The following is a 12,035-nucleotide window of genomic DNA, read 5'->3' as shown; positions in this document are numbered from 1 at the left end:
AATAAAACAAATAGCAGGAAAATGAGAGACAGTGAGCTTGTGTTAATCCAGTGCTAATCTGTGCCTTTTATAAATATAGAGCTCTCTATTTTAATTTGGGAGTTTTAATCATGTCACAGAAAGTTTTAACAGTGTTTGGTCTCCAGGAGCCCACCTTCAATTCTTGATGAAACTGTATTTTTCTCTTCCTCAGGAAAGATGGTGTCTGATAGTTTTACTTTGTTTCAGACTCAGTGCTTCCGGTGCAATACAAACTAATAGAGCACTTTCCAAAACAAGTTTTTGTTTGACGTTTTCCCATTGTCTCTTGCCCGAAACGTTCGCAGGAGATGGGCACCAGCACCCCTCCCGACCCGACTAGGGATCAGGGTGTACAGAAAATGGATGGATGGATTTCCCCATTGTATTATATTTACCGAAGTTTGGCTTGCTTTAGTCGACTCATTTCATAGCAACAAGTTTTCTGAAAGCAGTCATCTTACAGAAGGTTCTGTAGCAAACAAAGCTCTGCATCAAGTACATGTTTCAAGGGAAAGTGGTTGGCCGGTGGACTGTTGCACTGACTTTTTTTTTTTTCTCATTATGCGTTATGCAGACAGGACCAAAAGGAAAAGGCCTGGTATTTATTTATCAATGTGATTGGGCCAGCCTGGTGTTAGTGGACTAGTGGTTATGGGTTGGTCTCCGCCCTAATAGCATTTCGGCCCACCGGGAAAATGCCCGATACGCCAGATGGCCAGTCTGCCATGAGTACAGTTGCCTTTAATAGAGCAGTAGTAGGAAAGTGGACCAGGTATAAGGACCTTAAAAGCTTTTCAGCTAGTAAAAGATGAGTTAATGAAGCAAATATACAAATGTTTATTTGTATGACTTCCTTCAGCCTATACTTCAATCCTATTGATGTCCCTGCTTCCTACTCTCCTACAAATGATTACTTTAATTATAAACTTACTGCTACTAACTAGCTCTATTTTCCCTTCAGGTACAGAAGCTGGTGGAGGACATAAAACATGCCCTGGATCTTCGGCTGCAGGAACTGGACTGGATGGATGAGGCCACCAAGGAGGCTGCCAGAGCAAAGGTTTGAATCCTAAACTGAACCTTGAAATCACAAACACGACTTCCTGTGAGATCCGATTAGTACTTGAAAAGGTTTTAATAACTTCTTTGTGATTCTTTTCTTTTGAACGAGTCTGACTGATTGCTTGGTAAGATAGAAATGTGATAGGATACATCAAGGGCTTGACATTGAGAAGTGAGGATTGCCTAATCCGGATCTCTCTGTGGTGCTGATTTAGGGTCTGCACTGCAAGATATCCTTTCTAATACTTTTACAATCTAAAGTTATAATCCTTTTACAGGGGCATGCTGAATATAAAGAGCTTCTCTGTAATCCTATTAGACTGGGTTTGCTTGATTAGTTGATGCGCACAAGGGAGCGGGTCAGAAACCAGGCACATATGTGGAATATTCAGTTGCTGCAAAGTGGATGTGGAATTTTGTTTGACCGATTTGTTTCTTTCTTTCTCCCATCATACCTCACTAATTTCATCTCCTCTTCTCGCAGCTCAAGCACATGATGGTGATGACGGGATACCCAGACTTCTTGCTCAAAGATGAACTCATTGATCAGGAATATGGGGTGAGTCATGGACCTCCTATTTCACTTTGGCCCGTACGGTCATCCAGTACCCACACATCATCCACGCCAGTCATTCTTCCCTGCATCCAGCTCTTTCTCTTGAGCACTGGAAGGATTTATCTTCAGGTGGAACCGTCATGCATCACCATGATTGAACTCAGTTAGAAAAAAATCCACCATCATTTACAGAATGGTGACGGGACCATTTATAATAAAGAAGCAGTTACAGGGATTGTTGATTCTGACTGGTCCAAATAAAACTCTTGTCAAACAATATGCTTATAAAGGACGGCTGACAAATAACTCAAAAGAAATAAAGGATTTTCATTAAAATTCTGCATCAAAGTGGAAACAGATGGAAACAACATGGAAACTAGAATTAACAATGTCCTTGGGAGAGGCTAACTCAGAGTGGTTGGACACAGCAGCTACTTAAATATTTGCACACCTGGATATTTTCAGATTTTTCACATTGCATTTTAAGGTTTTCAGTTGTGGAAATCATTTTTGCAAGACAGTGGACATTTGCTCAGAGACATAACAATTTGAAATGGGAACACCGTCTAGGTTTTAACTCAGAATAGTAGCTAGAAGCAACAGTAGTGACCAATTACAGCACAGGGTACACTCGCACTGCATAAGTAGTATTAATTGTTGCTGTGAAAGTGTAGTTTCGAGTCAACAAATGTTGATTTGACTGTGTAGATGTAAATCAAGTACATAGAGATTGCAGAACTTTTCTGAAAGCTAATTATGCCGTAGGAATTGGTCCTGATGATGGAGTATAATAGCTAGAAGCATGGAAGCTTGTGGGAACATTAGCTACAGAACAATTGCATAAAATCTCATCTGGAAGACAAACCAAGCATTTGTTTTAATTTAATTATGTTCATATTTTACCTTCAACTTATTATGAATAACTGCAACCTGCAGTGTCATATCCGGCTAACTCTGTGCAAAAAGCTTTGATTTTCTAATTAATATCATGAATCTAGCTTTACCAATAAACACTGTACTTCTTCTTGAGAATTAGCTCTACTAATTTTATTAACGACACATCAACACAAAATTGCTGCATATTATGGAAGCTAAAGTTTCCATCCATTGGGAAAGATATTATTAGGGGAGAGAGACTTGAGTTTCTGCTGTTACTTTTCTGAGTAGTTTCCTCTCCAAAAATCCTGCAGCATGTTTTTAAGTAAGTTTATGCAAATAGAGTTCCCTCATGGGACTCAATCACTATCATAGCCCTTCAATCCGACATCTACATTTCAATTTCTGAGTTGGCGTGCACTGCCTACAACATCTGCAACAGGTTTTGAAACGTCTAAGTAAAAAAAAACAACATTTTTTTTAATCTGCTTCACCTTATCAGTCTCCTCCAATTTAAGCAGGTAGACCAAGCTTGGAGTGATGCCTGTGCAGGGTGAAGAGGCAGATTCACAGTGAGATAGTGTCTAGCCTTACTGTTTTTTTCCTTTTTTTTCCAACATTCCTGTTGTGAGTTGTCGTATTTATATTAGAATCAGTAAAGGGATCCAGCTGCTGTTAGTCAGGTTTTACAAAATTTCCAATCAAAGAAAAAAAGAGGTAGAGTTTGACATCGCAGGGCTAGCATTGCTAGAAATGTCGTAGAAATTCTGTGAAATTTTTCCTGTGTGTTGCTAAGTTTATTTATGAATAGTTTCTGATGAAGCAAAGTTATTAGTATCTTATATCACAATTAAAATTTTTATTTACCTGCCAAATCAGTGAAAATGCGACAGTTTCAGGGGCCAATGAAGTCGGCCAAAGTGATTTTTCTTTTTTTTGTAATCTGTTCGTCTTCCTGATATTTGCTGTCTAATGTTCCTCTCTTCCTCAATAAACTACAGACCACTTGACAAAAATCAAGTTTTCATTATGTTGTCTACATGTGTGTTCTTCTTCTGACTTCACCCTTTAACACTTCACTGAAACTATAAATCTTTACATTTGTGTCACTCGGTAACAGCAAAGAGTGTTGTAAGCTGGATCTGTACATGGTGCATTCAAAGACAGGAAAGAGATCAGATTTTTCTGTTTCCTACCGGATATTCACTGGTTAGAGCCGAAAAAGCTAAAAATGGAAAGATTCTGATTTATCGGTTGAGCTCAAAGTACTGTTTAGATCAGGAATCTGCAAACTACAATCCAAAGAGTCATGTTTGTCTTTAGTTCAGTTAAATAAAACTTGTTTAGCGCTGCAAATGTTACATGACGTTTTTAAGAGAATGAATATGATTAAAATCTACTGTAGGAAATGTGTTGCCATTTAAAAAAATACTATTTCACTTAAATGTATGGGTTTTATAATAATTAAAAGCATAAATTATTTGCAAAACACAGGATGAATACATTTTCTTCTATGGAAAAACTATATGAAAATCCCAGTTTCTAACCTAATGCAAAAAATAAAAAATAAAAATAGATCTAATATGTTCTTTTAGTGTAATTATGGTGTGGAAATTCACTGCAATTATTCCAAGAAGAAACTGTTAAATCTGCATTTGTTATATATATATATATATATATATATATATATATATATATATTTTTTTAAAATATAAACTTGTTCCCTTGCTTTGCAGTTTGATGTGAACAAGAAGACCTACTTCAAGAATATCCTCAACAGCATTAAGTTCAACATCAAACTGTCTGTCCGGAAAATACGTGAAGAAGTGGACAAGACGGCGTGAGTGTCACCTTTTAGTTCTGTGATTCCCAACATTATCCTGCATGTTTCAGACACATCCCTTCCCCTGCTACGTGACTCTCATGTGTCCAACATGCCTAACATGTGTTCCCAGAAATCTCTCTATTGCCACGTTTGCTGATGTCCCTCTAAATTAAACAAACAGATCCTAAATCAGCATAAACAGCTGCAGAAAATCCATTTGACATACTTATCTGTAGCAGCCAGGCAGCAGAAGAGTGCTGTGGGACATAGGGTTCATTTTTCTAAAATACAGCCCTGCTCGGCTTGGATTGAGTGCATTTCTGTTATGACAACACATTACAGGCGCATTAGTATTCCAGCATGCTTGACACAACGGTATCGTTAGCCCACACTCGCATACGCCCTCTTTATCACCAAAAAGTGGACGTTCTATCACTCACTAGGCTTTGTCGGTGTTAAATAAAGACAGAAACCGTCTGTCTTGTCGCTTCTCCACCGTCTCTCCTCAGTCCATGCAGAGCCATCACTCCTTTAGATGGAACAAGGGCATCTTAGTCTGTCGGAGTTAGTCATTTGGGGGATCTATGCCAATCGATTTTACTGGCTTTAAGTGGATTACCATAAAGGAACCGTCCATGTTTTTGTATGCACAGAGGCACGTCAGCTGTGGAATGTTAGAGTGGAAATCTCAACAGGGGGTTTGGAGGGATAAAGGCAGCGGTGTTTGTGATTCTGTTCGGTGTGTTTGGAGTGGATAGAGTGTGAGGGGATCTTGTCTCTAAAACCTTTTTTGTCCAATTTCTTTTTCCTCAGGTGGCTTCTCCCCCCGCAGGCTCTTAATGCCTACTACCTGCCTAACAAGAATCAAATGGGTGAGTGCATGACTTTTCATCGTTCACGGCCATACAAGTGCCGGATTCTGCCACAAACAAGCGCGCGCGCACACACACACACACGCACACACACACACACACGCACACACACACACACACACACACACACACACAAGGGAACCCTTCCTGTGTTTAGTCACAGACAATTACTCCATGTTGCTGTCTGTTTACAGCAAGTCAAACACAATGACTTCTGGAGGAACAAAACAAAAAAACATGTAAATCTCCGCATACCGTAATCCCCCTCATTCCTCCCTTTCTACAACAGTTGGATGTTTAATGCACCCCTGAAGGAAAAACAAGCAGTATCACCTTCCTGAGCTTTAACAAATCTAGCCTAGCGCTATCACCCCTTCCTTCGCTCTTCATCGTCTCCCAGGATCGGCCCGCCGTCTGTGTCTGCCTGAAGGATTCAATCTCTTCCAGAAAAATCAATGGCATGCTCACAGATTGATGCTGGGGGACAGAAGGAGTTTGACAAACGCAGTCATCAGAGTCCACTGGAATATTTTTTCGAAGCAGATAAGCTCTTACTCCTCTCAAGTTATCCACATTTTTTATTTTCCTTCCTTGTGTTCACAGTTTTTACAAGTGTAGTCAAGTTTGATTTTAAGACCAAGGATTTCTGCTTTCTCAAAAGTTGTTGCTGTATCACAGATTTCTGCCTCTCAATGCAGGGCATGTCTGAAAAAACAACTTCCAGTTGTAGTACCAGAACAGTTTTGACGATAGCTCTACTATAAGCTGCTGTGGCACCTTTTCTAATCTTGCCATGTATGCTGGCAGATTAAAACCTCTAGATTTGAACATGAGAAAATGAAACAGATTTTGTGAAACACCAAGTTCTCATCATGTCATTTTTAATGAACTCCTAGTTGGAATAGTTTGTGTATGTCTGGATCAGTGGTGTGGAATATATTTTGTTCAACTGAGTCAGAAAGGCATATTTTACTTTTCCATATCTTAACCTTGTTGTTTTTTATTTTTCAAAAATGTGCATACTAAGCTGACCTTCCAAAAATAAAATTCTAATGATTGACAAAAGTTACAACTTAGTCAGATAATCAGTCACTGAAATAAAACGAATGTAGCGCCAACAGTCACGTTCACTTTTAAGATGTATCACCAGGCAAAGTGAAAAAAATCTTTGGATTTCCATTATGTTACATATGTGTGTGAGAACGGTGGCTCGCATGTTTTGGACGTTTTTGACATTTAAAAAAAGTCATGACACCCTGAATTAGACTAAAATCAACTTATGCAAATAGCAGAGTTTAGAAGTTATTGCATTAGGAATGTTATTTACTAAGGCTATCCATTTTCCTGTGCCATTAAAATATAAGGCGGATGTGCAATAGTATGACAATGTATTAGAAGTGTAAGCAAAACACATATGGCTTAAAGGCAACACAGAACTGCATCACATTAAATATACATTTTCTTTAATCCAAAAAATATTCATGGATAGATGGATTTCTTTAGTTTTGCTTTTTGGGAACATTAAAATAAACATCTCTTGTTAATTTTTGTATTTTTACCACCTCATTCATGTTCTGATCAGAACATTCTGGTCATTCATGTTCTCACCAGAACATGAATGAATTGTTTTCATTACCGAGTAAGTTGTTGTTTTCGGGTAGGATTTTGGCCTAATAAATTTCTAAACACTTGTAACTCTCTCATGTCAGCTTTTTCTATCTGTCTCACAGTTTTTCCTGCTGGCATCCTGCAGCCCACCCTCTACAACCCTGAGTTTCCACAGTGAGTATCCCCGCTGCCTCTCCACAGAGAGTCCACAGCCGCTACGCAGCTACAGCAGAGGTCGTTAAAACCCGCGTTAGTCTGGAAACCCTCTGCTTCTCCTGACGTCCCAGCACACCTGATTAAACCAATTTAACTACCCACCAAGAGCTCAATTACTGAACAAGCCACTGCTAATGGAACAGGTGTCATTGAAAGGTCGTCTCCCTAAATTTAAGTCCGTTGAGTAATTTGATGGTGCATGAAAGATCACTTCCCTGTCTGTCGCTGCCTGATCTAACTCTCTCACTTGAGTCTCGCTATCAGATGAGATTTTTCTAATAAAGTACTAAGGAATTACAGTAACAGAAATATTGGCTACAAAAATTTGCAATGTTCAGAGGTTAACATATTGTCATTATAAGCAGATAGCACAGAATAGAATAGAATTATCTTCTATTTGTCACTCAGAGAGGACATTCAGGTGTGCCAGCAGCAAAGTGAAAGGCAGATTAAAGAACACATATACATTTTAAATGGAGCAATCCTATAAAGACTGTACAGTCAGATCACATATACAGTGTATGAAAGACTGTACAGAATAAAATAGCTGATTCAGAGTCTAAGAAATGTGCAGAAGTACCAAGATGATCAGCGATGCTAAAATAAATGAGAAACTAGATGAGTTAAAGTCACTAGTGATTCTACTTTTACTGCACCATAAATTGAGTGTGCTGACCAAGAAAGAAAACATTGCTCCAAATGTAGTGGTGAGAAGTAACGAAGTACAAGTACTTCATTACTGTACTTAAGTACATTTTTGTGTATCTGTACTTTACTTAAGTAGATTTAATAATGGGTACTTTCTACTTTTACTCCACTACATTTTACAGTAAGTATCTGTACTTTCTACTTCACTACATTTCTACAAAACTGTCGCGTTACTCGTTACATCCAAGTCACGTTGCGCTTTTTTCCATTAAAATGTGAAGTTGAGGGACTTAAGGTGGCGCCGTAAAATCCAAGCAATAACGTGACTTACATGTCTGTTGTCACCCATCGCCTCCCCCTTTACTCGCACACGGAGCTCCAGACATGCGCAGTGGTTTCCTCTGAGCGGGAGGAGAAGTCTGTCTAATCGTCAGTAATATAATAGCGCTGCATAAATCATAAGATATGGCGACATGTAAAATCAGTAGCGCTTCGCTTTCACAGACGGTGGGGACTAAGTCCAACTTTTAGAGTCACTTGGAAAGGAAGCTTTAAAGAAAGGTAAGATCTGTGGACGTGATGCTAGCAAAGTTAGCTGTACAGACACATGTCGCATCTGCGATTAGAAAAAGTTGTCACTCATGCGCTGAATTATTGTGTGGACGTGTTGACTGAGGTGTCGCATATATGGGACAACGCTGTGACCAAAGTGCAATATAGTGATATGACATTCAGGAACGATCCAATTCTTCTGGACGGATCTTTACTAAGGTTGATAGGACTGAAGCCTCACTGAGAGTTGTGAAGTTCTGCTGAAGAAAGGTATCCAGTTTTGACACTTCTGACAACGTGTCACTCCGTTGGTGAGAAAAAAATCCTGAAAACACCATTAGGCATGAGGACTCAGAAGCGGGTCCTGTCTCAGAGGTCTGTCCTGACTCAGAGGTCTGTCCTGTCTCGGAGGCGGGTCCTGTCTCGGAGGCGGGTCCTGTCTCGGAGGCGGGTCCTGACTCGGAGGCGGGTCCTGACTCGGAGGCGGGTCCTGACTCGGAGGCGGGTCCTGTCTCGGAGGCGGGTCCTGTCTCGGAGGCGGATCTCCTCTCGGAGGCGGATCTCCTCTCGGAGGCGGGTCCTGACTCGGAGGCGGGTCCCGTCTCGGAGGCGGGTCCTTACTCGGAGGCGGGTTCTGACTCGGAGGCGGGTCCTGACATGGAGGCGAATCTCCTCTCAGAGGCGGGTCCTGACTCCGAGGCGGGTCCTGACTCGGAGGCGAATCTCCTCTCAGAGGCGGGTCCAGACTCGGAGGCGGGTCCCGTCTCGGAGGCGGGTCCTGTCTCGGAGGCCGGTCCAGACTCGGAGGCGGGTCCAGACTCGGAGGCGGGTCCTGTCTCGGAGGCCGGTCCTGTCTCGGAGGCGGGTCCTGTCTCGGAGGCCGGTCCACACTCGGAGGCGGGTCCCGTCTTGGAGGCCGGTCCCGTCTCGGAGGCGGGTCCCGTCTCGGAGACCTGCCCTGACTCGGAGACCTGCCCTGACTCCTCTGAGTCAGTTCTTTTTGTGGATGTTAACATTTTCTTTTTAGGAACAGCATTCTCCAGGTGCTTTTTGAATTTTTCCACAATGACTTTTTGTCCTTCAGGGTAATCAAGTAGTGCGATTAAATGCAGTCCACTGGCAAAGTGGAATGCATCTCTCGCAATACTCTGGAAAATCCGTTCACCAAGCTCTTCTGACACCTCCGAGAGTACGTCCACATTTATATCTCCAATTTTTCTCAAAAGCAAGATCAAAATTTTGCTATGTTGTTCCTGAAATGTTTGTCTGACAAGATGCAGAGTTGGTCCGTCTGCAGCCTTTTCAATCACTTCCCACAGAAGTTCACTGAGAAAGTTTCTCTTGTCATCTGGGCTTCTTTGACCAGGATGAACTTTCTTGGACAATGTTTTTTTCACTTTTGTCCAAAAAGAGACCTTAGGCCTCACATCCATTTCTCTCTGTGGGCTTTCGTCATTCATCTTTATGGAGCTGAGCTAAAACTTCCAAATGAATCTCGTGTTGACTGATTTGTTAACTGATTTGTGTTAACTGATCAGAGAATTAACTGATCAGTTGGTGATGTCATGGCCTCTATGACATCATAAAGTCATCCTCAGAAGGGCCTTATGACACACATCATTTGAAGTCATGCTGATGACATCATTGTCAGCAGCATGGCAACTGTTGCTAGGGCTAATAATACCACGCAGTGAGCATGCGCTATGAAAATCAATAGAATCTGTGGGCACTAAATGCATTATTTCCACAGTCTGAACTAGTAGTGATCTGCGCAGCGTAACAGGAGGGGCAAGGGAACCATTGGCCCCTCCATTTTACCGCCCTACCCATGTTTATTTGTTATTTGGGTTCCATCTACTAACAGGCAAAGTGCCACTGGAACCGCTACATCAGTGGTCCCCAACCTTTTTATTATGGCGGACCTGTCAAGACTTGAAAATTTTGCTCTGGCCCGGAGGAGGGCCTGGGGGGGCGGGGCATGTTGGTGTTCTCGCTAAAGCCTGAATAGGAGACCTCTGCGGATTGTGGCACAGAGATGGAAACAAAGCAGAATAAAGAAGAGTTTGAATTGATACTGGTTAAATTTATTTCAGCTCTTAGTATTTAATAACTAGGTGTTTTTATGGGAATGTGGATCTTTCAGATCAATTTGAGAAGCAATTTTGATAGGTAAACTTAATTTTATTGTGTCATGTAGCGCAGGGTGTTGGTCTTGGTCTTGGATCAGTGGTCTAGACTACAACTCTGCTACGTGGCTCCTTAGTTCCACGTCCTCCCCCGCCATTTGGATTTCTTTCAAAATAAATGCCACTAGGGTCAAAAATAAGTGAAGTTCATGCTATGTTAGGACAGGAGACAAGATGTTTCCATCCCTGAAATTATGATGCATAGAATCAAATATCTAAGTCTAAACTATGTTACAGAGTAAACACAATGAAAACATTCTTTATCTGTGGCATTGTTCATTAAAATGGCACATTACTGATCTATTAAAATTAAATGCGATCGGTACACTTAATGATATTAACAATTAGGTATTAAGAAGCAAGTACTTTTACTTTTAATACTTCAGTATTTTTAAAAGCCAGTACTTTTTTACTTTTACTTAAGTACAAATGTTTATGTGGTACTTTTAATTTTACTTGAGTACATTTTTGTCTGTGTATTTGTACTTTTACTTAAGTACATTTTTTTGCGTACTTTCTCCACCATCGTCCAAATGTAATACCTTTAAAGCTGCAGTAACTTTTATTTCAGACAATTGTTTTTTAAATATTTATGAATATAATATAAGACATAAAATCTGAGAAAAAATTGAGCCCTTCTGCCTTCTTCATGTGATCCTACTGCCATCTCCGGAAATACAATCAAGCTCATGTACATGCTGCTAAATGTGTTAATGGTGGACAAACAACTCACCATTACAGTAAAACTGTTTACCTGCCATCACTGTTGGCCATGCTAACTAGCCCCATTAACGGCAGGTTCTGCTGCAGGGAAGGAGCTGTAGCACAGCAGTGAGCAAAGGGCAGGGTGTCAGCAGTGCATACACGAGAATGATTGACAACCCTAAGACCCTCTTGGTTCTGATTGGTTGTTCCTGATCAAGCAGTGCATTTCTATAGATGGCAGTAGGACCACAGGGAGGAAGCAGACGAGTTTGACTTTTGTCTCATATTCTACTGTCACAATATAGTGACAGTTTTAACAAATATGAAAAATAATAAAAAACATATTGCTTATAAAAGTTAACTACTTTAGCTTTAATTTTGACTGAAATTTACCGACATGGGCAGGTCAAATGACTTGTGAACAAAAGTTTCATGGACAGATGAGTCAAAGATTCAGTTGTTGACCACAATGACAAAAGCATACTAGTAGTCTAGATGACTGAATGAACAATTTTTCAACTCTCACATACGGTGAGAATACACAGCACTCTATCACTTGTAGTTCTACAACTCCCCTGAACAACTAGATACTCACAAGCATAAAATAATTAGACCTAGTGGCTGGCGCATTCAGCTTTTTCTTACATTTTTATGTCTTCATTAGAGGTTATCACCACTACTTTTGCTAGTGGTAGCTATGCATGCGAATCGATTTTAATTAATGACTGAACCAACACACACACCCCCACACACACACAGACACATATCACTGCAAAGTTATTACTGCAGTAGCCTCAACCTCCCATATAGACTCTCACACACACACACACCTCTGCACTGATGTTGAGTATAATGAAGCTTCAAACAGCCTGTTAGTTTAGCAAGGGAGTCGGCCCAGTGTGAGGCAG

The 12,035-nt window shown here is 40.7% G+C and overlaps 1 protein-coding gene across 1 annotated transcript in view; it reads left to right on the top strand.

The window, feature by feature from the left end:
* The window catches only part of ecel1 (endothelin converting enzyme-like 1), a 58,073-nt gene that overhangs the window by 35,299 nt on the left and 10,739 nt on the right, over positions 1–12,035 (top strand). The window contains exons 9-13 of the mRNA XM_008426178.3: positions 983–1,081; positions 1,568–1,642; positions 4,252–4,355; positions 5,154–5,212; positions 6,943–6,994. Coding sequence (XP_008424400.1) covers positions 983–1,081; positions 1,568–1,642; positions 4,252–4,355; positions 5,154–5,212; positions 6,943–6,994 — 389 coding nt within the window. The remainder of the gene's footprint in view (positions 1–982; positions 1,082–1,567; positions 1,643–4,251; positions 4,356–5,153; positions 5,213–6,942; positions 6,995–12,035) is intronic.

The sequence above is a fragment of the Poecilia reticulata genome, chromosome 13 (assembly GCF_904066995.2).
Source record: "Poecilia reticulata chromosome 13, P_reticulata-male-v2, whole genome shotgun sequence".
Lineage (NCBI taxonomy): Eukaryota > Metazoa > Chordata > Actinopteri > Cyprinodontiformes > Poeciliidae > Poecilia > Poecilia reticulata.
This window is presented reverse-complemented; position numbering and strand designations above follow the sequence as displayed.